General features: G+C 45.7%; 1 protein-coding gene across 24 annotated transcripts in view; it reads left to right on the top strand.

Moving 5' to 3' along the window:
• Positions 1–23,056, top strand: part of LOC147115349 (cAMP-regulated phosphoprotein 21-like) — a 789,554-nt gene that overhangs the window by 672,944 nt on the left and 93,554 nt on the right. For 18 of the 24 annotated variants that reach the window (XM_085993832.1, XM_085993820.1, XM_085993830.1 and 15 more), the window contains 7 exons: positions 706–765; positions 5,308–5,448; positions 5,763–5,871; positions 6,092–6,211; positions 9,568–9,605; positions 17,909–17,968; positions 18,053–18,282. In XM_085993832.1, coding sequence (XP_085849958.1) covers positions 706–765; positions 5,308–5,448; positions 5,763–5,871; positions 6,092–6,211; positions 9,568–9,605; positions 17,909–17,968; positions 18,053–18,282 — 758 coding nt within the window. The remainder of the gene's footprint in view (positions 1–705; positions 766–5,307; positions 5,449–5,762; positions 5,872–6,091; positions 6,212–9,567; positions 9,606–17,908; positions 17,969–18,052; positions 18,283–23,056) is intronic. The other 6 variants (XM_085993842.1, XM_085993838.1, XM_085993836.1 and 3 more) reach the window with 3 other exon arrangements.

Below are 23,056 nucleotides of genomic sequence, written 5' to 3'. Positions count from 1 at the left end.
TCCTCCTTGCTGCCCTCGCTGAAGGATGACTATATATATGTGGGGGAAATTGGGAAGATAATAGGTTCAAAAAAAGTGACTTTAAAAAGTGAAATTTATTTTTTAAAACTTAATATAGTCATGATGGGTACTACTCTTATCTTCAGTTGGTAACTCAACTTCTGTAAGGAATTTGCCTGTTCATCATTTTGACATCTTTTGTTCTTGGAAAGACAGATTGTCCAAGAAAAGACTAAAACATTAAGTATTGAAGAGCAATTCGTATGACCCAATGAACACGCATAGTTTTGGTTGAATGCTGCCTCTTACTGGCACTGGATTTGTTTAAGCAAAATGGAGCAGTTTTAAACAACCTAGTCAGGTATGAAAATTCACATTAAGATAGATTCAATAAAGGTAGCCTGAGATAGTATAGTACTGACCCCTCTGTGTTGAGAGGTGGGCGCTCACGCTCGATTTTCCCAAGCACTGAGTTCTCAGTGTTAGCCAGTAACCAATGGAAGGTGGTGATAACCTGAGGATGAGTCAGACTTCTAGCAGTCAGTTCAAGGACTTCATTGGCAGAGACCTGCGAGCAGGTAGTCTGCTCATCCTGTTGGTTGGGGAATGATGTGTTGGGGTGTGCAGAACAACTGAGAGCAAAGTAGGGGAAAGTATTCATTTAATGTTTATATTTATATTGACTTAATGTTTATCATTTTACAGAGACAGAATGATGCTATTAAAAATGGAACAGGAACTAATAGATTTTATCAGTGATAACAAGTAAGTGATCACATTTATATCAGTTGCTTTAAACAGAAGCATTTTTAGATGAGGTTTATTTTATTTTATTTTAGATGTTTATTTTATTAGCTGCTCATGGAAACTCATGTAATTTACTACAGTTTTTAGATAATGCTTAAATAGTTGTAGTTTTTAAGTGAATTTTATTAACTGGATGTACACACAGATATTAAATTCCATTAACACTGAGTACTGAAGGAGACATGACGGAGCGGGAAGAATAAGAGGCCATATTTTTATTCTGATGGAGTACTTTTTGTTCAAATACTGTTCTGTTTTATACTGCAAAAGATATATTGATTAAAAGCTTTGTTTTATTATATCTCACCAAGCCTGATTGATAACATTCACTGTTAGACTCCAGCTTCTTTTAGAAGTAAGCATCTTTGGAACCTCAGTGATTCAAAGAGCACAGATTTACAAACTCACTCTTCCAATTTAAAAACAAACATTGTGTTCTGTGAACCGACAGTAGAATCGTGGAATGATTCATCACAGAAGGAGGCCATCGTGCCTGTGTAGTCACTTTGAACGAGCTATCCAATTAGTCCTGCCCACTGCTTACTACATTTCCGAGTTTCATGTCATCTGCAAACGTTGAAATTATGCCCTGTATACCCAAGTCCAGGTCATTAATATATATCAAAAAGAGCAGTGGTCCTACTACCGACCCCTAGGGGATACCACTGTATGATTCCCTCCAGTCTGAAAAACAACCATTCACCACTACTCTCTACTTTCTGTCCCTTTGCCAATTTCATATCCACGCTACCACTGCCCTTTTAATCCCACGGGCTTCAATTTTGCCAACAAGCCCATTATGTGATACTTTATCAAACGCCTTTTCAAAGTCCGTATACACATCAATCGTTCTACCCTCATCAAACCTCTCTGTTACTTCATCAAAGAACTCAATCAGGTTAGTCAAACACGATTTACCATTAACAAATCCATGCTGGCTGTCATTTATTAACCCATATTTTCCCACGTGACAATTCATTTTGTCTCGGATAATTGTCTCTAACAGTTTCCCCACCATTGACGATAGGCTGGCTGGCCTGTAGTTTCTGGGTTTATCCCTCTCCCCTATTTTAAACAGGGGTGTAACATTTGCAATCCTCTAGTCCTCTGGCACTGCTCACAATTCTCCACAGGTATGGAAGATTGTGGCCAGTAAATATTACATGGCTCACCTGACTGCTTTGCTTCTCTTCCTGTACCCCATTTCCCATCCGACTGCTGCGCTCCCAGCCTTGCCCCAAGTTACCCCTGAGCATCTTCGAATCATACAATAGTACAGCACAGAAGGAGACCATTTGGTCCATTGAGTCTGCGCCAGCTCTTTTGAAAAGTAATCCAGTTTGTCACACACCCCCGCTCTTTCCCCATCTCCCTGTAATTTTTTCTCCTTCAAGTATTTATCCAATTCCCTTTTGAAGGCTACTATTGAATCTGTATCCACCATCCTATCAGGCAGCGCATTCCAAATCCTCACCACTCGTTGTGTAAAAAAAGTTTTTCCTTCTGTTGCCTCTGATCCTTTTGCCAATCATCTTAAATCTGGGCCTCTCGTTATCGACCCTTCAACCATTGGAAACAGTTTCTCTTTATTTACTCTATCTAAATCCTTCATGATTTTGAACACCTCTATCAAATCTCCTCTCGACCTTCTCTGCTCCAAGGAGAACAACTTAAGCTTCTCCAGCCTATCCACGTAACTGTATTCCCTCATCCCAGGAACCATTCTAGTAAATTTGTTCTGTACCCTCTCCAAAACTTCCACGTCCTCCCTAAAGTGTGGTGCCCAGAATTGGACACAATACTCCAGCTGGGGCCAAACTAGTGTTTTATACAGGTTTAGCATCACTTCCTGGCTGTTGTACTCTCTGCCTCTCTTTATAAAGTCCAGGATCCCATATACTTTATTAACTGCTTTGTTAACCTGTCCTGCCACCTTCAATGATTTGTGCACAAACACCCCCAGGTTCGCTGTTCTTGCACCCCCTTTAAAATGGTACCATTTAGTGTGTATGGTCTCCCCTCATTCTTCCGACCAAAATGTATCACCTCACAATTTTCTGCAGTTAATTTCATCTGCCATGTGTCCGCCCATTCCACCAGCCTGTCTATATCTTCTTGAAGTCTATTACTATCCTCCTCGCTGTTTATTACACTTCCAACAAGCCTAATATGTGGTACTTTATCAAACGCCTTTTGAAAGTCCATATACACAACATCAACTGCACTGCCCTCATTCACTCTCTCTGTTACCTCATCAAAAAACTCAATTAAGTTAGTCAAACATAATTTGCCCTTAACAAATCCGTGCTGGCTCTCCTTTATTAATCCGTGCTTGTCCAAGTGGCTGTTAATTTTCTCCCAGATTATTGTTTCTAAAAGCTTCCCCACCACCGACGTTAAACTGACTGGCCTGTAATTGTTGGGTTTATCCTTCTCCCCTTTTTTGAACAAGGGAGTAACATTTGCAATGCTCCAGTCCTTTGGCACCACCCCAGTATCTAAGGAGGATTGGAAGATTGTGGCCAGCACCTCCACAATTGCTATCCTGACTTCCCTCAATAACCGAGGATGCATCCACTTTAATTACCGCCAGCCTTTCTAGCACTTCCTCTTTATCTATTCTTATTTCATCCAGTATCCCAGCAACCTCCTTGTTTACCATAGCTTTGGCAAAGTCATCTTCCTTGGTAAACATCGATGCAAAGCACTCATTTAGTACCTCAGCCATGCCTTCTGCCTCCACTAATCTCCATTTTGGTCCCTAATCGGCCCTACCACTCGCCTGACGACCCTTTTACTGTTAATATGCTTATAGAAGACCTTTTGGATTCCCCTTTATGCTAGCCACCAATCTATGCTCGTACTGTCACTTTGCCCCTCTTATTTCATTTATCACTTCTCCTCTGTACTTTTTATATTCAGTCTGATTCTCCCTTGTATTATCAAGCTGACATCTGCCATACGCTCCCTTTTTCTGCTTCATCCTACTCTCCAACTCCTTCGTCATCCAGGGAGCTCTGGCTTTGGTTGCCCTCCCTTTCCCCCTTGTGGAAATGTACCTAGACTGTACCCGAACCACCACCTCTGTAAAGGCCACCCATTGCTCCATTGCATTTTTGCCTGCCAGTCTTTGACTCCAATTTTCCCGAGCCAGATCCCTCCTCAATTCGCTGAAATTAACCCTCCTCCAGTTAAGTATTTTTATTCTAGATTTCTCCTTGTCCTGCTCCATAACTAATCAAAACCTTACGATACTATGATCACTATTCCCGAGATGCTCTCCAACTGTGACATTCCCCACTTCACCCACTTCATTCCCCAGGACTAGATCCAGCAATGCCTCCTTCCTCATTGGGCAGCAAACATACTGATCAAGAAAATTCTCCTGAAGACGTTTCAGAAATTCCTCCCCTTCTCTGTCCTGAACACAATCACTGCCCCATTCAATGTTAGGGTAGTTAAAGTCTATTATCACTGCTCTATAGTTCTTGCACCTCTCAGTAAGTTCTTTGCAAATCTGCTCCTCCATCTCCTTCCCACTATTTCATGAGCTGTAAAATACACCAACTAGCAGAATAGCTCCTTTATTGTTCCTCCACTCCAACCAAATAGATTCTGTCTTTGACCCCTCAAGGACATTCTCTCTTTCTAACACTGCAATATTTCCTTAATCGAAACTGCTACCCCTCCTCCTTTTTCTCCTTCCCTATCTTTACTGAATAGCTTGTACCCGGGAACATTAACAATCCAATCCTCCCCTTTTTTGAGCCAGGTCTCAGTTATCGCCACTACATCATATTCCCACGTGACTATTTGCACCTCCAGCTCACCAACCTTATTAACCGCACTTTGTGCATTTACACACATGCATTCCAAACCTAACTTAGACCATTTTGTATTTTTTATGATCCCACCTAATTCTGTATTATTTCTAACTCTAACTGTCTCTCCCAGTCCTCTCTGCACCTTGTTTCTACTTCTTAATACTACACCCTGGTGCCCAACCCCCTGGTGAATTAGTTTAAACTCACCTCCACGCCACTAGTTAACCTGCCCACAAGGATATCGGTCCCAGCTCTGTTCAGGTGCAACCCGTCCATCTTGAACAAGTCCCTCCTGCCACAGAACTGGCCCCAATGTCCCAGGAATCTGAAGCCCTCCCTCCTGCACCATGTCTCTAGCCATGCATTAGCCAGCCGTGTCTTCCTATTTCTACTCTCACTCGCACGTGGCACTGAGTAATCCAGAGATTACTACCTTTGAGGTCCTGCTTTTTAACTTCCTCCCTAGCTCCTTAAACTCTGACTGCAGGATGTCAATCCTCTTCATCCCTACGTTGTTGGTTCTGACATGGGCCACGACTTCTGGCACTTCCCCTTCCCCTTGGGATCAGCATGAGAGATCTACTATTTTCAAGTACGTCAATGACTAGTGTCAAATCCTGAAGCATTCTCTTCACGGGGAAGGAGTTGACTTTATTTGTTTCTCCTCTCCTTCTAGCAATCACTATAAGAAATTCCCTCCAATGTCATCATATCATCGGATGTTGGTGCACAGAGTAGCAGCTTATTTTGGAATGGATCATAATGTAGATCAAACTGGAAAATCTGTTATAATCAACAAAACTAGCAATACTAGAATGTAAGTATCGCTTGTCCTTAATGTTGATTCTCTTTCAGACATAGTCTTCTATATTAAGTGAATCTCTTTTATTGTTCATTTTCACACCTCATTCTAGGACCTAGTCTAGCACAATAATCTAGTCTATGCAACGTTTACAGTTTGTCCCTTCCTGCTACAGCCTATGCATTATCCACAGGCTCAACACCCATCACAGCCCTCCAAAATCCCAATACAGATCAGTAATTATGGACTTTTATGTATCGTTGGTAGTAGAAAATATTCTGAAGACAACTGGTTTGATTACATTTCTGTGTTTTTATATATGCCAACAGACCAGAGCAAAGGTTCTGTGAGCACATAAAAGATGAGAAGAGTGACGACTCCCAGAAAAGATTTATTTTAAAACGAGATAATTCTAGTATGGATAAAGAAGACAATCAGGTACGAAAAACTGTGTGAAGCTTGAGAATAAAACTTTTCCTGATAATATCCAGCAACAAAAGCTATTCAATGTTTAATCCGCTCAGTCAGTTAACCTTTTATACATATGCCGGCAGTAATGTGTGTACTTTAACTAATCTGCTAAAACCTCAACTAATTCAATTGGATGGGATTTTAAATAGGTTTATGTGTAAATGAACAGTATTTCATATCCTTTCAGGAAATGTTTATCTTGCAGCAAAATAGGATTCATCCATTTAGAGATGATAGAAGAAGTAAATCAATTGAGGAGAGAGAAGAGGAATATCAACGAGTAAGAGAGAGAATTTTTGCACAAGATGTAAGTAATTTCTCTGCTAGCCTCGTACCCCATTTACACGGGGATATCAAATTGAGTTCGGATTCATTGATCTGAACTGAATTTGGCCTCCCTCGCGTTTGCACTCACCTCTACCCTGATCCAGTACATGTGTCTGAACAGGATTAAATTAAATTGCCTGTCTGAGGGATGTGCTGGCTTATTGGGCAGAACAAGAGTTCAGCAGGGATTTGGATCAGACTGCTCATACCAGGCTGATTCAGATCCTTTGCTGCTGTGCTGGATTTAAACCAGTGTTGGGGGGTGAGAGATTTTATATCAGGGTAAATAATTGCTACCATTTAAGTGTTGAACGAGAACAGCTGTAAATTCAAAATTATTTCAAATTTACAGCTGTAGTGTAAACGGGGCTGTAGACAGGCTAAAGTCATAACTAGATAAAGCAAATATGGCTAATAGTCAAAAAAACGAGGTCATAAATAAAGTTCTGTATTACACATCCCATTAATGCATTCCAAAATTCAAATTGATAACACATAATAAAAATAATTGAGGACAGTTTACTAAATAGTTGGGATTAGAAGTTACCTAATGCTATTCAAACTAAGTGAAGTTTTAAATTAGTGTAATTCGACAAGAGATTTTAATGTGGACTAAAAAAGTGATTTGTACTATACTGTCACGATAAAAAAATTGTCACGCAAGAATGCTTTCAATCATATATAACGGCCATTTATCTGTCATAGCTAATATAGTTCAATGCAAGGAACCATTAGCAAATATTAAGCAGAAGGAAAATAAGTTAAAACAAGGAAATTAATATGCAATCAATCATAAACCCATGCAGCACTTTGAATGAGGGAATTAGACAGAGTTTCTATTGAAAAATCAAAACTAATTTTTCTACTGTTATAAGTAAGAAAATTGGTACTTATTTGTATAACTTTTGTATACATCTTTCAGTTTAATCCTATATTCCTTTATGTATTTTATTGCCAATTCTACAGGTTTGCATACCAAAGTTAGTCTTGAAACTGAGTGCTAAAGGATATATATTTAAAATAAAGACGCAAAAGGCTGGGCATGCACAGCAGACCTGTCAGTATGTGAAAAGGGAAAAGACAGGTTCATGTCTAAGGCTGGAACCTTTCATTCTCACAAAGAATCTCAACCCTAAACCTTTTGCTAGCCTTTCCTATTTTCAGATGCTCACAATCTTGCTGTGTTTTCTGCTTTTCCAGCATTCCGTTTTTCTTTTCTCATCCCTATAGATTATTTGGCAGCTAAAAAGGAAGGTTCATTATTTGAGGGGTTTAAATATCCATCATAACTATCTTTTAAACGTGTTGGTTTTTTGCAATTTGCTTCCTCCTCCTCTTATTGCACTGACTTCTGCTGGGGTAAAGTTCCAGGGCATTGGGAACCCTCGAGTGCCTCGCTTAAGTGGCAGTTCATCATGTGAGCCTAGACAGTGGGTGTTGGCAGGTCACTGGACCATGGGGAACATCACCATATCCAAGTTCGACTTTGTCCTCCACCGACATCCACACAGGCACTTTATAGCAGGGGTCACTAAATAGTGACCAGGAGCAGGAACCCGGGCTGATTTTTCTCTCCCTTGTCTAAGGGCACTGAGGCTAGTTCTAACGTCACATTCTGTCACTGCAGCTGACTGAACACAGACCAGAAATCAAATCTCGGACCTTCTGGCCTGTACGGTTTAGCTATTCACTGCCTTTACTGATTGAGCTATCGGGAAGCTCTGTCCTTGTACCTTTTAAACATTTAAAATTAATCATTGTACCTAACCCCAAGCACTAAATTGTGTTTCACTGATAATCTGTACAAATGTGCAACATTGCAATTAAAGTGGAACAACTAAATACATAGGAAAATAACTTTTGTGATGTGAATCTTAGTTCCTTTATTGCAATTATTAAATTGCTGCATTAGTTTGTTCCTTATCTTATACGTTACAGAGATGTGCTTAAACATGTTCCTGCTGCAATTTTTCATGCTTCTCCCTCTATCCTCATTATTCCTCCCATTTTATGGCTGCATTCTGTTATCACTGTGTGCGGAAAAGCATTTCTGTCGTGCAATTCTGGAATGTGTGTATATGTTTTAAGCAAGTTGCAGACATCACCATGTATAACCAGATTCAAATTTGAAATCTTTTTGTTCCTGTTTAAGAGTGACACCATGAATTTATTAAACGAAGCACAGTTAAATTGAAATATATTTTGATCTGCCTCTTTTGGCATTTGACAGTGTCGGAGTGAATTTTGCGAGGCAAGGCTCCCAGCACACAGGAACGATGCAGAGGTCAGTGCACCCAATGCTCAGCAATCCTGATTTTCTAGGCATTCATTTTAATGACTGGAAAATTGGGAGCACCGTGAGTCAGCCACCCGACCTCCGATCCCGACTCTCTGATCCCCGCACCTACTGAGTGAGGCACCATGTCAGGAGCAGAGCCTTGCAAAATTTACCCTGTTGATTGAGGTAGCATTTTTTTTTTTAATTCAGCAGTTTGTTTTATTACAATATTTATTACTTGAGTCTTGCCATTGCCACTCCTTTTGAAAATCAGTTGCAAAAAGTTATGATTTTTAAGGTCCCTTTGATCAATTGATTTTAGTATTTTTGTTTAAAATGAGAGCTGATGGCATCATGATGGATACTTACTTTGATAGTTATTGAGCCCAACTATGTGAGAGGGCTCAATAAATATCAACAAAGATGGTCATTAACCTGGGTGCTTCACAATCAGCTATGTATGCCAATTTAGCATCGCACCCTGTTGAATATAGTAACCGTACAAACCAGTATCCTTTATGAAGCCATGAACATCATCTGATTAAACAACAGTTCAAATGTAAAGACAAATAGGCAAAAAAAATCATTTTTCCTAATGGTTGTTTAAACACAGAAAGGGCCCTTGTGGTTAATCTTCTATAATATTTTTCTATCCTTTTCCTTTCCGATGACCACGGTCATGCTTCCTCCTTCATATGGGAGGGCAGGTTTTTCTGGACTGGGTACCTCATAAACAGTTACTGTCAGTCACACTGGTATGCTTCAATGGTTCAGCCCATTTGTCCAGACTGTTGGCAGATGGGGTATGTTTTACCATAAAATGATCTGAAAAATGGCCATTTAGCCAAGACAAGATTTTGAACCCGTGTGGTTTATGGATTGAAGTCCAGTGCTAGACTGGTAGAGGTACCAGATTGTGTTCTCCTGAGAAAGGTTTGAAAAATTGGTAACCAAACATTGGTCTACAAAATGCTACTGAACTATTTTCTGGAGAATTCAGCTGGAATGAAAGAATATGCAGCTAGTTATGTATTGAAATGTTCCATTTTTCTTTGCAGTCCCCTTGTTCCCAGGACAGCCTGTATGTGGAAAACAGGTAGGCAATTATTCAGTCTAATTAAATAGTGAACAATAAGATGTAGGCTGGTTCTCGAGGACTAATATCAAGTGTCATTCAGCTGTTCAGCCAGTTGAAATTTCTGACAATGGGGGGGCATTTTAACTGCCTGCAGCTTTCCAGCGGGGAAAAGCTGGTTTCAGTTAGATTCCTGTCCGCCCATGGCACGTTGAGGCCACGGCAATTTTATTCACCGGGCCCCATTAACATGCTGACGGTCCACAGCCGCCTCAGAACAGCCAGGAAGTGGGTGGGAGGCAGCTGCCGGCCTCCAGAAGATTGGGTCGCATGCCAGCATTCAGATAACTGGGGAAGGGTGTTCCGGGGTGGGTGGGTGGGTGGAGTCCAGGGAAGCGAGGGCTAAGCTTTACTTGTGGGGCCCAGCGAAGCACTTCTGCTCCTCCTGGCCCCACAAAGGAAAGTAGAACAAAAACTTAACTGGAGGGCCTCTTCAGCTTCCCGATCCTCTTCATGATGGCATTCACCTGGTGGAAAAGCCACAGCAGCTATCCCGCTCAGGCCGAAGTTAGAATGGCTGTCGGGGCCCGATGATGTATTTCGACCCCGATTAACATATGTTAATTAGCCACCCTCCCTGGCATTGGGCGGGAGGCTTAACCGCTTGACCAGAAGCCCCTATTAAAATTGGAAAGGGCGGGATCCAGGCAGTTCTCCTGCAGGCAACGCACCAGGGGCATTTTAATTGCCCAGCTACTCAGTTTCCACCAGCTGGGTAGGGTTAACCGAAAATATAATTTTTTTCCCCAAAGAAACCTCTGTATACATAATATTTTAAACACCTTTTGAGTTGAAGACTATATTTTACACTTGAAGACGAATTGTACTTGCATGTAAGCTGAAGTAATGACATTCCCATTTTGGTCTACTAGTCTGTTCTTAAAACCACAAACTGCAGGTAAAGAGCAGTACAATTTTCTCAAATGCATTGAACTGTGCAGTAACTCCAATGCTGTTCCCTTCCTCTCTTAGTTCCCCTCATTCCTTCTGACCACCTATGCACAGATGTTCCCCTTCAGCTTTTTAAGAATGCCTTAGATAGGTAAAACAGAATGCTGAGTAAATATAACACTTGATATCAACTGATATTAATAATGATTTGTGAAAACATGCTACATTTTTCTGTTAAATCCACTCTATTAGATTAGTTGTGGAGTTTAACAAGACTTCAAGCTTTTCATTAGTTTGCAGCTTTTATTCCACTGTTGTTTGCATAACTTGTAATTTGTAACTTGTAAAGGACATTAGTGAACCAGATGGGTTTTTACGACAATCCGATAGTTTAGGGAAGGAAATCTGCTGTCCTTTCCTGATCTGGCCGAAATATGACTCCAGAACCACAGCAATGTGGTTGACTCTTAACTGCCCTCTGACATGGCCTAGCAAGCCACTTAGTTGTAACAAACCACTACAAAACGCAATAATAAGAATAAAACCGGACAGACCACTCGGCATTGACCTCGGCACCGGCTACGGACACGACAGCGGCACACCCAGCTCAGTCGACCCTGCAAAGTCCTCCTTACCAACATCTGGGGACTTGTGCCAAAATTGGGAGAGCTGTCCCACAGACTGGTCAAGCAATAGCCTGACATAGTCATACTCGCAGAATCATACCTTTCAGCCAATGTCCCAAACTCCTGCATCACCATCCCTGGGTATGTCCTGTCCCACCGGCAGGATAGACCCACCAGGGGTGGAGGCACAATGGTATACCGTTGGGAAGGAGTGGCCCTGGAAGTCCTCAACATTGACTCCGGACCCCATGAAGTCTCATGGCTTCAGGTCAAGCATGGGCAAGGAAACCTCCTGCCGCCCTCCCTCAGCTGATGAATCAGTACTCCTCCATGTTGAACACCACTTGGAAGAAGCACTGAGATGGACAAGGGCACAGAATGTACTGAGTGGGGGACTTCAATGTCCATCACTAAGAGTGGCTCGGTAGCACCACTACTGACCGAGCTGGCCAAGTCCTGAAAGACATAGCTGCCAGTCTGGGCCTGCGACAGGTGGTGAGAGAACCAACACGAGGGAAAAACCTACTTGACCTCGTCCTCACCAATCTACCTGTCACAGATGCATCTGTCCATGACAGCATTGGTAGCAGTTATCACCGCACAGTCATTGTGCAGTCGAAGTCCCATCTTCACACTGAGAACACCCTCCATTGTGTTGTGTGGCACTACCACCATGCTAAATGGGATAGATTCAGAACAGATCTAGCAGCTCAAAACTGGGCATCCATGAGACGCTGTGGGTCATCAGCAGCAGCAGAATTGTATTCCACCAGAATCTGTAACCTCATGGCCTGGCATATCCCTCACTCTACCATTGCCACCAAGCCAGGGGACCAACCCTGGTTCAATAAGGAGTGTAGAAGAGCATGCCTGGAGCAGCACCAGGCGTACCTAAAAATGAGTTGCCAACCTGAGGAAGCTGCAACACAGGACTACATGCATGCTAAAAAGCGGAAGCAACATGCTATAGACAGGGCTAAGTGAACCCACAACCAACGATCAGATCAAACCTCTGCAGTCCTGCCACATCCAGTCGTGAATGGTGGTGGACCATTAAACAACTAATGGGAGAAGGAAGCTCCATGAATATCTCTACCCTCAATGATGGTGGAGCCCAGCACGTGAGTGCAAAAGACAAGGCTGAAGCGTTTGCAACCATCTTCAGCCAGAAACGGCTGAGCGCACTGGATACAGTAAAGGCTATGGGCCCCGACAACATCCCGGCTGTCATGCTGAAGACTTGTGCTCCAGAACTAGCTGCGCCTCTAGCCAAGCTATTTCAGTACAGCTACAACACTGGCATCTCTGTCAATGTGGAAAACTGCCCAGGTATGTCCTGTCCACAAAAAGCAGGACAAATCCAATCCGGCCAATTACCGCCCCATCAGTCTACTCTCAATCATCAGCAAAATGATGGAAGGTGTCATCAACAGTGCTATCAAGCAGCACTTACTCACCAATAACCTGCTCACTGATGCCCAGTTTGGGTTCCACCAAGACCACTCAGCTCCCGACCTCATTACAGACTTGGTCCAAACATGAACAAAAGAGCTGAATTCCAGAGGTGAGGTGAGAGTGACTGCCCTTGACATCAAGGCAGCCTTTGACCGAGTGTGGCATCAAGGAGCCCTAGTAAAACTGAAGTAAATGGGAATTAGGGAGAAAACGCTCCACTGGCTGGAGTCATACCTAGCACAAAGGAAGATGGTAGTGGTGGTTGGTGGTCAATCATCACAGCCCCAGGACATCGCTGCAGGAGTTCTTCAGGGCAGTGTCCTAGGCCCAATCATCTTCAGCTGCTTCATCAATGACCTTCCCTCCATCATAAGGTCAAAAATGGGGATGTTCGTTGATGACTGCACAGTGTTCAGTGCAATTCACAACTCCTCAGATAATGAAGCAGTCCATGCCCACATGCAACAAGACCTGGACGACTTTCGGCTTGGCTGATGTGTGACGCGAATGTTACCTGCCACAGAAGTGCCAGGCAATGACTATCTCCAACAAGCGAGAGTCTAACCACCGCCCCTTGACATTCAACGGTATTACCATCGCTGAATCCGTCACCATTGACCAGAAACTTAACTGGACCAGCCACATAAATACTATGGCAACAAGAGCAGGTCAGAGGCTGGGTATTCTGCAGCAAGTGCCTCACCTCCTGACTCCCCAAAGCCTTTCCACCATCTACAAGGCAAAAGTCAGGAGTGTGATGGAATACTCTCCACTTGCCTGGATGAGTGCAGCTCCAACAACACTCAAGAAGCTCGACACCATCCAAGACAAAACAGCCCGCTTGACTGCCACCTCATCCACCACCTTAAACATTCACTCCCTCCACCACTGGCGTACCGGGGCTGCAGTGTGCACCATCTACAAGATGCACTGCAGCAACTCGCCAAGGCTCCTTTGGCAGCACCTCCCAAACCTGCGACCTCTTCCACCTAGAAGGACAAGGGCACCACCTCCAAGTTCCCCTCCAAGTCACACACCATCCTGACTTGGAAATATATCGCCGTTCCTTCATCGTCGCTGGGTCAAAATCTTGGAACTCCCTCCCTAACAGCACTGTGGGAGCACCTTCACACGGACTGCAGCGGTTCAAGAAGGCGGCTCACCACCACCTTCTCAAGGGGCAACTAGGGATGGGCAATAAATGCTGGCCTTGCCAGCGACGCCCACATCCCATGAACGAATTTTGTTTTAAATTATATAACAGGGCCCCACATCCCTTCCTTTTCTTTTAAAAATGCAAATTTAACATGCCCCCAGTACATTATTCTATTGAACAAATGTTATAATTAGCAAGTAGATTCCCTATTCCTGCTAGTTCTGTATTCCTCACCTTGTCTCCATCTGACGTGGAGTAGTGACATAAGAACTTACTGTATCAGGGACAGGGTACTGAATTTGGATGATCAGCCATGATCTCATTGAATGGCGGAGCAGGCTCGAAGGGCCGAATGGCCTACTCCTGCTCCTATCTTCTATGTTTCTATGTTTCTATGAGAATGGGGTCAGACTGCAGGAGGGATATAGTTCCTTTATTTGCCTCCCCCTTCTGTAAATGTATTCCTTCTCCTTCTCCCCCCCACCCTTGCCTTCCCAGTTGGTTCCATATCACTCATCATTCTCTGATCAATAATCTTCGACCAGTTTTGCCACCCTTTCAGCTGTGTGCAAAGTGGTGCCTGACCGCAACCTGGACTGATTTGTATACTATATATATATTCTAAAAACAGAAAATGCTGGAAATACTCAGCAGGTCAGGCAGCTTCTGTAGAGAGAGAAACAGAGTTAACGTTTCAGGTTGATGACTTTTCATCAGAACTGGAAAAAGTTAGAGATGTAACAGGTTCTAAACAAGTACAGAGGCAGGGAAAGTGGGGAGGGGAGGAAAGAACAAAAGGGAAGGTCTGTGATAGGGTGGAAGGCAGGAGAGATTAAATGACAAAAGGGATGATGGTGCAAGGCGAAAGGAGATGGTAATGGGACAAGTAAAGAAACAAAAGGTGGGTCCAGAGGAGGTGTAAATGGGGATGGCAGAATCATCAACAGCTGCCAATCCAAGAAAATGGGGGCCGAGGTGATGATCTGAAATTGTTGAACTCAGTGTTGAGTCCAGAAGGCTGTAACGTGCCTAATCGAAAGATGAGATGCTGTTCCTCAAGCCTACATTGAGCTTCATTGGGACAGTGTAGGAGGCTGAGGACGGAGAGGTCAGAGTGGAAGTGGGGTGGAGAATTAAACTGACAGGCAACCGGAAGCTCGGGGTCATGCTTTTTTTATTTATTCATTGATGGGACGTGGGCGTCGCTGGCTAGGCCTGCATTTAGTGCCCATCCCTAATTGCCCTTGAGAAGATGGTGGTAAGCCACCTTCTTGAACCGCTGCAGTCCATATGGTGTAGGTACACCCACAATGCTGTTGGGAAGGGAGTTCCAGGATTTTGGCCCAGCGACAGTGAAGGAACGGCGATACAGGTCCAAGTCAGGATGGTGTGTGGCTTGGAGGGGAACTTGTAGGTGGTGATGTTCCCATGCGTCTGCTGCCCTTGCCCTTCTAAGTGGTAGAGGTCGCGGGTTTGGAAGGTGCTGTTGAAGGAGCTTTGGCGAGTTGCTGCAGTGCATCTTGTAGATGGTACATACTGCAGCCACAGTGCGCCGGTGGTGGAGGGAGTGAATGTTGAAGGTGGTGGATGGAGTGCCAATCAAGCAGGCTGCTTTATCCTGAATGGTGTCTAGCTTCTTGAGTGTTGTTGGAGCTGCACTCATCCAGGCAAGTGGAGAGTATTCCATCACACTCCTGACTTGTGCCTTGTAGATGGTGGAAAGGCTTTGGGGAGTCAGGAGGTGAGACACTCGCCGCAGAATTCCCAGCCTCTGGCCTGCTCTTGTAGCCACAGTATTTATATGGCTGGTCCAGTTCAGTTTCTGATCAATGGTAACCCCCAGGATGTTGATAGTGGGGGATTCAGCGATGATAATGCCGTTGAATGTCAAGGGGAGATGGTTAGAGTCTCGCTTGTTGGAGATGGTCATTGCCTGGCACTTGTGTGGTGCGAATGTTACTTGCCACTTGTCAGCCCAAGTCTGAATGTTGTCCAGGTCTTGCTGCATATGGACACGGACTGCGTCAGTATCTGACGAGTCTCGAATGGTGCTGAACAGTGTGCAATCATCAGCGAACATCCCCACTTCTGACCTTATGATGGAGGGAAGGTCATTGATGAAACAGCTGAAGATGGTTGGGCCGAGGACACTGCCCTGAGGAACTCCTGCAGTGATGTCATGTGATTGAGATGAATGACCTCCAACAACCACAGCCAACTTCCTTTGTGCTAGGTATGATTCCAACCAATGGAGAGTCTTCCCCTTGATTCCCATTGATTTCAATTTTGCTAGGGCTCCTTGATGCCACACTCGATCAAATGCTGCCTTGATGTCAAGGGCAGTCATTCTCACCTCACCTCTTGAGTTCAGCTCTTTTGTCCATGTTTGGACCAAGGCTGTAATGAGGTCAGGAGCTGAGTGGCCCTGGCGGAACCCAAACTGGGCGTCAGTTAGCAAGTTATTGCTGAGTAAGTGCCGCTTGATAGCACTGTTGACGACACCTTCCATCACTTTGCTGATGATTGAGAGTAGACTGATGGGACGGTAATTGGCCGGGTCGGATTTGTCCTGCTTTTTGTAGACAGGACATACTTGGGCAATTTTCCACATTGCCGGGTAGATGCCAGTGTTGTAGCTGTACTGGAACAGCTTGGCTAGGGGCGCAGCTAGTTCTGGAGCACAAGTCTTCAGGACTATTGCCGGAATGTTGTCAGGGCCCATAGCCTTTGCAGTATCCAGTGTCTTCAGCCGTTTCTTGACATCACGTGGAGTGAATTGAATGGGCTGAAGACTGGCATGTGTGATGCTTGCAGACTGAACAGAGGTGTTCTGCAAAGCGGTCAACCAATCTCCATCTCCCAATGTAGAGGAGACCACATCATGAGCAGCGAATGCAGTATACTAAATTGAGAGAAGTACAAGTAAATCGCTGATTCACCTGGAAGGGGTGTTTGGGGCCCTGGACGGTGGGAAGGGGGAGGTAAAAGGGCAGGTGTTGCATCTGCTGTGCTTGAACGGGAAGGTGTCGTAGGAAGGGGAGAGGGTGTTGGGGCTGATTGAGGAGTGGAGCAGAGTGTCGTGGAGGGACTCGCACAGCTATCTTTGACTACACTTCCTTCCACCCCGCTTCCTGTAAGGACTCTATTCCATTCTTCCAGTTTCTACATCTCCGTCACATCTACATTGGGGAGACCAAAAGCAGATTGGGTGACCCCTCCGTTCAGTCCGCAAGCGTGACCCTGAGCTTCCGGCTGCCTGACATTTTAATTCTCTGCTCCACTCCCGCTCTGACCTCTCTGTCCTTGGCCTTCTGCACTGTTCCAGTGAAGCTCGAGGAGCAGCACCTCACCTTTTGATTAAGCACTTTACAGCCTCCCGGACTCAACATTGAGTTCACCAATTTCAGATCAGAACCTCTGTCTCCATTTTGTTGGACGGCAGCTGTTGATTCTGCTATTCCCCATTTACACCTCCTCTAGACCCATCTTTTGTTTCTTTACCTGTCCCATTACCATCTCCTTTTGCCTTGCACCAGCATCCCTTTTCTCATTTAATCTCTCCTGCCTTCCATCCTATCACAGACCTTCCCTTTCGTTTCCTACATTACAACAGTGACTACACATTAAAAGTACTTCATTGGCTGTAAAGCGCTTTTGGACTTTTGGTTGTCGTGATAGGTGCTACAGAAATGCAGATCTTCCTTTCTTCTCTCTCCTCTCTTTCCTCCCCTCCCCCCTTTCTCTGCCTCTGCACTTGCTTAAAACCTGTTACATCTCTAACTTTTACCAGTTCTGATGAAAGTTCATCGACCTGAAACGTTAACTCTGATTCTCTCTCCACAGATGCTGCTGACCTGCTGAGTGTTTCCAGCATTTTCTGTTTCTATTTCAGATTTCCAGCATCCGCAGTATTTTGCTTCTGATTTTAATACTGATGTTTTTATGGTCATTTCTGACTTTCTCTTCTCTTTCTCTATGGTGAAGTGTCATGGCCCCACTTGATGTCTACTTTTTTTTTGGTATCTGACATTGGAAACTTGTGCAGTTTTATGCCAGCTTGATAGGTGTTTGTCAAGGAGGGAAGCATATTGTGCTCGCTACAGAATTTTTAACCAGTACTTTTTGTTCTTCCCCAGCCGAATTCTAGAGGATATCAATACATTCAATGACACGCAGAAGAAGAGGCAGCTATTTAGGTTTGTTATGAGGCAAATAAAGATGAGATTTCAATCAATTCAATAGCAAAACTGGTATTAATGGCCCCTTTTTTTTGGTTTTAGGGGTAACAGAGATGGAACAGGAAAAACATCAGGTAGTCGGCAGAGCAGTACAGAGACAGATGTGAAGTGGACAGATCAGCGACCCTGGAGTAGTACTGACTCCGACAGCTCAAATCGAAACTTGAAGCCTCCTGTGACGAAGACAGCGAGTATCGGCGGCATAACTGTATTAACACGTGGTGACAGCACAAACAGTAACAGGAGTACGGGCAAACTCTCTAAAACAGGTAGCTGGTACTCGATAGGTTCTGTAGCTGAGTCTTGCTCCATTGCATTCCATGATAGCAAATGGGAAATAGCCCATACAGCCTGAAGTGACTAATTCAGTGGCCTGTAATTTCCGACAGGAGGCTTCCTGCGTGCGGATATCTCCTATCGGAAAAAAATCTACGAACTTACCTGAGGGCTCCCAAGGTCCGGACACTTCCGCTCCTGGGCCTCTCCACAGTCGAAATGCGCAGGGCCCAGGTATCCCCGGTATCCCAGGGGCGCAGGTGGTTCACAAACATCCCTGGGATCACGTGGGCCATGGGGAGCCAATAGGAGAAGGGAATCTCCCTTCATACTTTTGACAGATAGACCCGTCAAATATATGAATGGAGATCACCCCAAAAACACAGTAAAACATTAAGGCCTAGAAATTCACTGGCGCCCCGTTTGGGGCAGAAATTCAGTTTCAGCGCCCCAAACGGAATCGCGGCGCTACTCGAGGCGCCCCGCATCCCTCTTGGGGCGCTACAACTGAAAATCGCAGCGCAACATGCCGCAGCGCCACACGCTGCAGCACGGCGCGCTGCGGTACTGCAGGCCTTCCTCCCCTTCTTAAAGGGGAGGGGCCTGCTGCAGCGCGATCAGCGATCGCGAGTGCCGGCAAAAGAGCCCGGCACCGAGGAGAAGTGCCGGGCTCTTGGGACACAGCCGGCACAACGCGGGGGGGGGGGGGGGGAGCTCAGGAGGCCGGGGACGGCGGCGCGAAGAGGTGCTGGCAGGCGGCCAGCAAAAAAAATGGCCGCTCAGCGCCTCTACCGCCATAGGTAGGCCCCCCTGAACCGATCGGGGCAGTAGCGGGGCGCTGCGCACACCATCGGTGGCGGCGCAGTGCTAAAGGCTAGCGCCGCCATTAGCGTCCCGCTAAATTTAGCGGGCGGCGTGGCCAGTGGCGCAAAACCCACTAAGTGCCCTCTTTGGGCGCTAACGGGTGGCGCAGCCCACTGAATTTCTAGGCCTAAATACATTTTTAAAAAACCATCACGTTTTTAAAGTGAGTTGAAATTACATTATGGCCCAGAAATTCGGGTCCCCACGCGTGAGTACGCACTGGGTACTCGCGCGTAGGCCCAACGAAAGTGCCGGTTTCGTGCATGCGCGGGAAACCGGAACTTCCGTTCCCTTAAAAGAAGGGGTTCACAGGTGGAATGCGTGCGCCGGAGAGGCAGCGCGTGTGCATCGAACTTACGTTTTTTTTGAAGGGTTCTCCGGGAGGGTAAGTCTCCAGGAGTAACACTTTTAAAAAGCAGGCACAAGGCCTGCTTTTAGCAAGGTAAGTGGTGAATCAATTGAAATTAAAACATTTTTTCCCACAGGTTTATTATTTTTAAATACTTTAAAGAAAGGTAAGTTTATTTTTAGCACCATTGGAACTGTAATTAATTTTTTCAAAAATTTTAATTATTGTTTAAAATAGTTATTTCATGTAATTAATAGTTAATATAAAAATGCAATTAAAAAAAAAAAATTATTTGAAGTTTTAGTGATGTTTTGGGGCTTATAGTATTTATAGGTTTGACAGCTCTTCCTGTCAAATTTATGAATGAAGCATTCCCTGCTACCATTGGCTCCCCATGGCCCACGTGATCCAAGGGGACGCATCGAACTAACTGCGCCCCTGGGATACGCAAGCTCTGCGCGCCGGCAGTTGGAGGAGGCCCAGGATCGGAATCCCACGCGGGCCCACAGCTCAACGGCCGGCGCGCAAGGTAAGTGCAAGTCGGGGGCTTGCACACGCGGGAAGCCCCTGACCCGAATTTCTGGGCCATTAATTAAATATTTTAAACAAAAATCAAATTTTTTGAATAAAATAATTAGTTTTTTACAGGCTAAAAATAAACTTACCTTTTTTTAAAGTATTTTTAAATTATAAATGTGTGGAAAAAAAAATTATTATTTTTTACTTTTATTCATCTCTTATGCTGGTAAAAGCAGGCCTTACGCTGCTTTTACCAGGCGCAAGATTTCTAAGGGTTTTCTGCGAGCGGAGGTTCTCCATAAAGCGGAACTCTCCCCCCGCAGAGGCCCTTCTCCAGGGCAGGCGGAGGATCTGTCGAGAGCATTCTTCACAGATCGGAAATGCCGGTTTTCAGCGCATGCGCTTCGCACACCTGAAACCGGCATTTCCGATGTCCCTACGGGTGAGTACACAGCGCGTACCCACCCACAGGCATCGGAATATACGGGCCAATGTATTATCAATGGCAGCAATGGTAAACTGTATGCCAATTGCTACGGCATTCTAAGTTTTAATTGTTGCTGGTCATGCCACTTACATTTTAACAAAGCATCCTCAAAGCAAATCTTGTTAAAGGTGAGAGTGTAGGAATGGCTAGATTCCTAACTAAAGGACTGAGGTCGAGTCAGTCTATCAAACAAACGATGTTTAATACTAATCAACAGAGTTTAAAACGAAAACACAGGAGAACTACATTACAGGTCTGTACTCTTTGCTGGCTCCACAAGGACTGGCTAGGGCGGCTCCCCAGCCTGACGTCATGACGTCATCACGTTTTCATGCCGCTGGAGGATCACGTGATGACGTTATCGCGTTTGGTCTCATTCTTAAAGGGACCGCGCTATGTACATGCAATGATATGAACAAAGATACAGATTCATTCTGTAGCTAATAATTTGTTAAAGATAATTACGTACATTAGATCAGAGTGTCCCTGGTGGCTCCGCCACATGCGCCCCCCCCAGAATTGTCTTTAACAGTAAAAGTCAATCGACTAGGAGGTCTGACAAGCCTGTCAGAGCGACTCCTGTATTCTTGGAGTGGACGTTGTTGAACAGCGGGCGGGTGGAAGCTTTCGGTCTGGCGTGGATGCAGCGGGAGGTCGACCACGTCGTGGTGGCTGTGCAGTCTCTACTGGCCGGTCAATGTCCAGGTGTGCCGGTTTGAGACGGTCAATGGTTATGCGGTCGGGTTTAACACCGATGTCTACAGAGAAACTCTTGTCGCCTGTCTCCAGTACGCGAAAAGGGCCTGTGTAAGGGGCCTTGAGCGGATCCCTATGGGCATCATGACGAATGAATACAAATTCAGCATTCTTTAGCTCCGCTGGTACGTGTGAAGATGGAAGGCCGTGATGCGAAGTTGGGATAGGCGCAAAAGCTCTGGCTGTTTCCCGGTGGCTGCTGAGTTGTTCGGCTGCAGACCACGGCTCAGTTGGAAGCGGCAGGAAATCTCCCGGTACGCGGAGTGGCTGGCCGTACACGAGCTCCGCGGCGGACGATTGCAGGTCCTCTTTAGGTGCCATGCGGAGACCCAACATGACCCACGGAAGCTTATCCACCCATCCGGCGCCTTGGAGGCTGGCCCTCAGCGATGCCTTTAACGATCTGTGGAAACGTTCGCACAAACCGTTTGCTTGCGGGTGATAGGCCGTGGTGCGGTGAAGCTTGGTGCCGAGACCCTGGGCCACAGCGTTCCAGAGCTCGGAAGAGAACTGTGGACCGCAGTCTGAAGAAATGTCCGCCGGAACGCCGAAACGTGCGACCCACGAGGAGAGGAATGCTTTGGCGACATCAGCGGACGTAGTAGACACCAGAGGAACTGTCTCTGGCCATCTAGTAGTACGATCGACCATGGTGAGGATGTGTGTGAACCCCTGCGACGGTGGAAGCGGCCCGACGAGGCCCACGTTGACATGGTCGAATCGACGTTCTGGTACTGCGAACGTGGCCAATGGGGCCTTAACGTGACGTTGCACCTTAGACGTTTGACAGACGATGCAGGTGTTAGCCCAGTCGCGGATATCCTTACACATTCCTCTCCAGACGAACTTAGCCGACATTAATTTTTGAGATGCCTTCACACCAGGATGCGTCAAAAACTTTGCGGCGCCAGGCAACTGGAACGATCGGGCGGGGATCTCCTATGGAGACATCGCAGAGTAACGAGGTGCCTGCAGCGTGGAATTGCACATCGGTCGGTTGGAGGCTAGAGGTGTCGGTGCGATACGCCTGTGTTTCAGGGTCGGATGCCTGATCGGTAGCCATGAGGGCATAATTGATGCCCAGCTGGACCGCCCGTACGGTCGCGCGAGAAAGGCAATCAGCTACCAAGTTGTCCTTACCAGCTACGTGTTGGACGTCTGTCGTGAATTCCGAAATGAAAGTTAGCTGTCGCTGCTGTCGAGCCGACCATGGTTCGGCGATCTTGGCCATGGTGAAGGTCAGTGGTTTGTGATCTACAAACGCAGTGAAGGGACGTCCTTCTAACAAAAAACAGAAATGGCAGATAGCCAGGAACAGCGCCAGCAACTCCCGGTCGAAAGTGCTGTATTTGCGTTCGTTGCGCCGGAGTTGGCGGCTCAAAAATGCCAGTGGTTGCCACGTCCCGTTGACCCACTGTTCCTGCACAGTGCCTATGGCATAGTCGGAAGCGTCGGTGGTAAGGGCGATGGTGGCACCTGGCAGATGGTGCGCCAACATAGTTGCATTGGCTAGAGGGGTTTTTGTGTTGTCGAAAGCGTTGTCCATTTCGACCGTCCAGGCTATTGTATCCTTTCCGGCCTTGCCTTTGAGGGCCTCGTAGAGGGGCTGCATGAGTCATGCTGCCTTGGGCACAAAGCGGTGGTAGAAATCCACCATGCCCAGGAATTCTTGAAGAGCCTTGGTGGACTGCGGCCTTGGGAATGCCGTAATTGCTTCGACCTTTGACTGCAGCGGAATTGCGCCCTCCGAAGTAATGCGGTGGCCCAAGAAGTCAATCTGTTGTAGGCCGAACTG

Source organism: Somniosus microcephalus, chromosome 7 (assembly GCF_052327205.1).
Source record: "Somniosus microcephalus isolate GS21.2 chromosome 7, FLI_Smic_1.0, whole genome shotgun sequence".
NCBI classification, from domain to species: Eukaryota; Metazoa; Chordata; class Chondrichthyes; order Squaliformes; family Somniosidae; genus Somniosus; species Somniosus microcephalus.
This window is presented reverse-complemented; position numbering and strand designations above follow the sequence as displayed.